Source organism: Vitis riparia, chromosome 1, assembly GCF_004353265.1.
Source record: "Vitis riparia cultivar Riparia Gloire de Montpellier isolate 1030 chromosome 1, EGFV_Vit.rip_1.0, whole genome shotgun sequence".
In the NCBI taxonomy this organism is placed as follows: Eukaryota; Viridiplantae; Streptophyta; class Magnoliopsida; order Vitales; family Vitaceae; genus Vitis; species Vitis riparia.
In genome coordinates, this window is record NC_048431.1 from 3,173,657 (window position 1) to 3,177,565 (window position 3,909).

At 41.7% G+C, this 3,909-nt stretch overlaps 1 protein-coding gene across 1 annotated transcript; it reads left to right on the forward strand.

Moving 5' to 3' along the window:
• Window positions 1-796: 796 nt before the first annotated feature.
• Window positions 797-2,654, forward strand: LOC117906903 (3-ketoacyl-CoA synthase 6-like). Its single transcript, XM_034820215.1, has one exon. The coding sequence runs from the start codon at window positions 854-856 to the stop codon at window positions 2,342-2,344; it is 1,491 nt and encodes a 496-aa protein (XP_034676106.1). The 5' UTR covers window positions 797-853; the 3' UTR covers window positions 2,345-2,654.
• Window positions 2,655-3,909: the final 1,255 nt, after the last annotated feature.

Here is a 3,909-nt window from a genome sequence, read left to right on the forward strand (position 1 = left end):
TCAAAATAAATAGTACTGTCTTTATTAATCTAGCTCACTGCTCACCCATCTCCCAACAGTCAGAATGTTGACAGCCAACGTACTGAAGACAAATACACTTGTTCGGAGTCCGGACAAAGCATGAGTTGTCGACCACGTCAGTTGGAGAGGCCGGGTTAAATATTGGGTACATAATATATATTTCATGTAAAAGAAGGCCAAGGAAAAATGGGGAAATGGACAGGAAACTTAAGAGGAAAAAAAGAGAGCGTTTGACGGGCTCGATTCGAGCCATCACGACTTTCATTGTTAGGAAAAAAAGATGGTCATTGCTCAGGCCATCAGTCGAACTTTTTCAGGTCAGGATCTGCACAGTGTCAATAGTTATACTTAGCCTTTTGTATCCTCCGTGAAGAAACAGCAGTATATAATATATAGAAACTAATTTGATATGAGTCCGTTTTCTTTTTATAAAAAAAATATTATAGGAAGGGTTTGTGCCCTCTTAAGTCAACAATTTGAGAAGCTAAATCTCAGTTGATCAGTAGGAGAAGCACCCATTTTGGTGGGGAACAAATAATAAATGGTACATATAAACGAAATGGGTGTAGGCTGTAGAGGAGGCCAAGTAGCAAAAAGGGAATGGTGTTGGATTTAGCTAAAAGCTTTATGAAATTAAATACCCAACTAAGCGACCGTTGAGTGACGTCAGAGTTTCATTAAATCTGCTCATCTGCACCATTCATTGCTATGGTCCCGTGGGCCTTTATATCCACACCACCCTTTCCAACTAAGCTCTTCACTCATTCCATCGAGGTGAAGGCAGTGCTCCTCTCTTGGGTCTCACTGGCTCACTCACTCAGTCACCGCCAAGATGCCTCAAGCCTCGCCTGAGCTTTCCAGCTCCGTCAAGCTCAAGTATGTCAAGCTTGGCTACCAGTATCTTGTCAACCACATTCTCACCCTATTGCTCATACCTATCATGGTTGGTGTTCTCATTGAAGTTTTCCGTTTGGGTCCAGACGAGATTCTCAACCTTTGGAACTCTCTTCATTTTGATCTTGTCCAAATCCTTTGCTCTTCTTTTCTCATCATCTTCGCTGCCACTGTCTACTTCATGTCCAAGCCACGATCCATTTATCTGGTAGACTACGCATGTTACAAGCCTCCGGGGATGCTCCGGGTTCCATTTGCGACCTTCATGGAGCATGCTAGGCTCGTCTTGAGCTCGCAGCCTAAAAGTGTTGAATTCCAAACGAGAATTCTGGAACGATCCGGGCTTGGAGAGGAGACTTGTTTGCCTCTCACGATCCATTATATACCCCCTAGGCCGACGATGGAGGCAGCGAGAGACGAAGCGCAGCTTGTTATATTTTCTGCCATGGATTCTTTGTTGAATAAAACTGGGCTTAAGCCTAAAGATATCGATATTCTTATCGTGAATTGTAGTATCTTCTCACCAACGCCGTCTTTATCGGCTATGGTGATCAATAAGTACAAGATGAGAAGCAACATAAAGAGCTTCAATCTCTCTGGGATGGGGTGCAGTGCAGGACTGATCTCCATTGATTTGGCTCGCGATCTTCTCCAAGTTCATCCCAATTCCAATGCTATTGTTGTTAGCACAGAGATCATAACACCGAATTGTTACCAAGGGAATCAGAGAGCAATGCTTGTTCCCAACTGTCTATTCCGAATGGGTGGAGCTGCTATTCTTCTAACCAACCGTAGATGGGAACGCAGGCGGGCAAAGTACCGTCTTGTTCACGTGGTTAGAACCCACAAAGGAGCCGACGATAAAGCTTACCGCTGCGTGATGGAAGAGGAAGACCCAGAAGGCAAAGTAGGGATATCGCTCTCCAAAGATCTCATGGTCATAGCTGGAGAGGCTCTCAAGACCAACATCACCACCACTGGCCCTCTCGTCCTTCCTGCATCAGAGCAACTTCTGTTTCTTCTCACACTCATTGGCCGCAAAATCTTCAAACAAAACTGGAAGCCTTATATCCCAGACTTCAAGCTAGCTTTCGAGCACTTCTGCATCCACGCTGGCGGGCGTGCAGTGATCGATGAACTACAGCAGAACCTGCAGCTCTCGGCCGAGCACGTGGAGGCATCACGGATGGCGTTGCACCGTTTTGGGAACACATCTTCATCATCACTATGGTATGAGCTGAGCTACATTGAAGCAAAGGGGAGGATGAAGAAGGGTGATAGAATTTGGCAGATAGCGTTCGGGAGTGGGTTCAAGTGTAACAGCGCTATTTGGAAATGCAACCGCAGCATCCAGCCACCGACGGATGGGCCTTGGCTTGATTGTATTCACAGGTACCCAGTTCACATTCCTGAAGTGGTCAAGCTCTAGCCTGGATTTATTTGTCTCTGATTTAAGGGTCCACGGAACAAGTAATTACATTTACTTCTATCATGAAGTCCTCAGCTTCATCTGCTTTCTCTGCCAACCCCTTATTTTTACTTGGTTTTGCTGTTGTATTTCATATATTGACTTGATAAGCCCTTTAATATATGTTGTTGTGTTCTCGGAAAAAAGACGTCATAAACTATGTATTCTTGTTGCCCTTGAAGCAAGAATATAATTACAAGCATGAAACAATCAAGTATAGCTGTGCCGTTTATTAAATGGACGTTGTTATGCTTGTTTTGACCCTTTCCTTCCTTTTTTTTCCGTCACGTTTCTTTCTAGCATCGTTTTGTTTGATTAGAGGTCATTGAAGACTATCACTAAATAAGAATTGGGCAGAATTTTGAGAAGATTGTATAAAAAAACCCATCAAAAATGAACTTCAATATCATTAAAAAGTTAAATCAGAGAATGAGCTCACGGGATTCATAAGCAGGCCAAATTCCTTTCCCCTGTTGCATGGAGGGATGAAGACTGAGGAGCGCACCTCTTCATGATGGACATTAAAATGAGATGAGAAATAACTCAAAAATGGCCTGAGGAACAAGTAGAAACTATAGAGTCCTATCAAGTTTCGTAATGGAGCTACCTTGAGTGAGTTGGTAGCTACATGTTTGCTGTAATTGATCTGATATTTTTACTCCATTTAGCTTCCACCAGTCAAGACAATATCCTTATCCAGGTGGATGACAAGTTGAACGAGACGCTAGAAGAATTAATATGAACTACATATAGCATTATATGAATGAGATGAAGCACAACTTGATCCAAAAAATAAAATAAAATAAAAAGCTAACGGTGGTTTCTGCTTGCATAGCAGAGATGCATAAATAGACTTGGCTGCTGCTACCAAACTGATTTTTGCTGTTTGTGAATATAATGTTCTGATCAACCATTAAGGCGACCCCAAACTGACATGTTAAAATTGATATCTGAACTAACAGTTGACCACTTAATATGAAGCTAGATGAACTCTTAGAATCTAGTTACATTCAAATATTTTGTGACTCATTCAGTACAAGCCTTAAACCCACTTCAATTGCCATGGGAATGGGTCAATTGGACACATTAGGCCTACTTTGTTGTCAAAAGAATAATGTGCCTCTTGGAGCGTGCGGAAAATCCCCTCATTTCTTTTGTGATTTTAGATAAGATTCACTCTATTAATGAAGTTTGTTTGCCAACAAGATATAAAAAGGAACGAAACTAATGATAAAGATGGTTGGGTCAACTTGACGAATGTTTCAAGTAATGGGAATAATATTAATGGTGTGTAGATAGGAAGTAATCGGAATTAATACATCGTTTGTATGGTTTATAGTGACAATTCAGAAGCAAACATTTTAATTCTGTGATGTTGCTATAGTGGGGGCAGCTTGCACCAACTTTTTATAAATGATGGTTGTGTGGAAGACAGCCACGTAGCACTCCTTCAGTCTCTCAGAATGCAGCTTTTTCGGATTGAAATCTCAGTATAGTTCAGTACATAAATATACAAACACTAACTC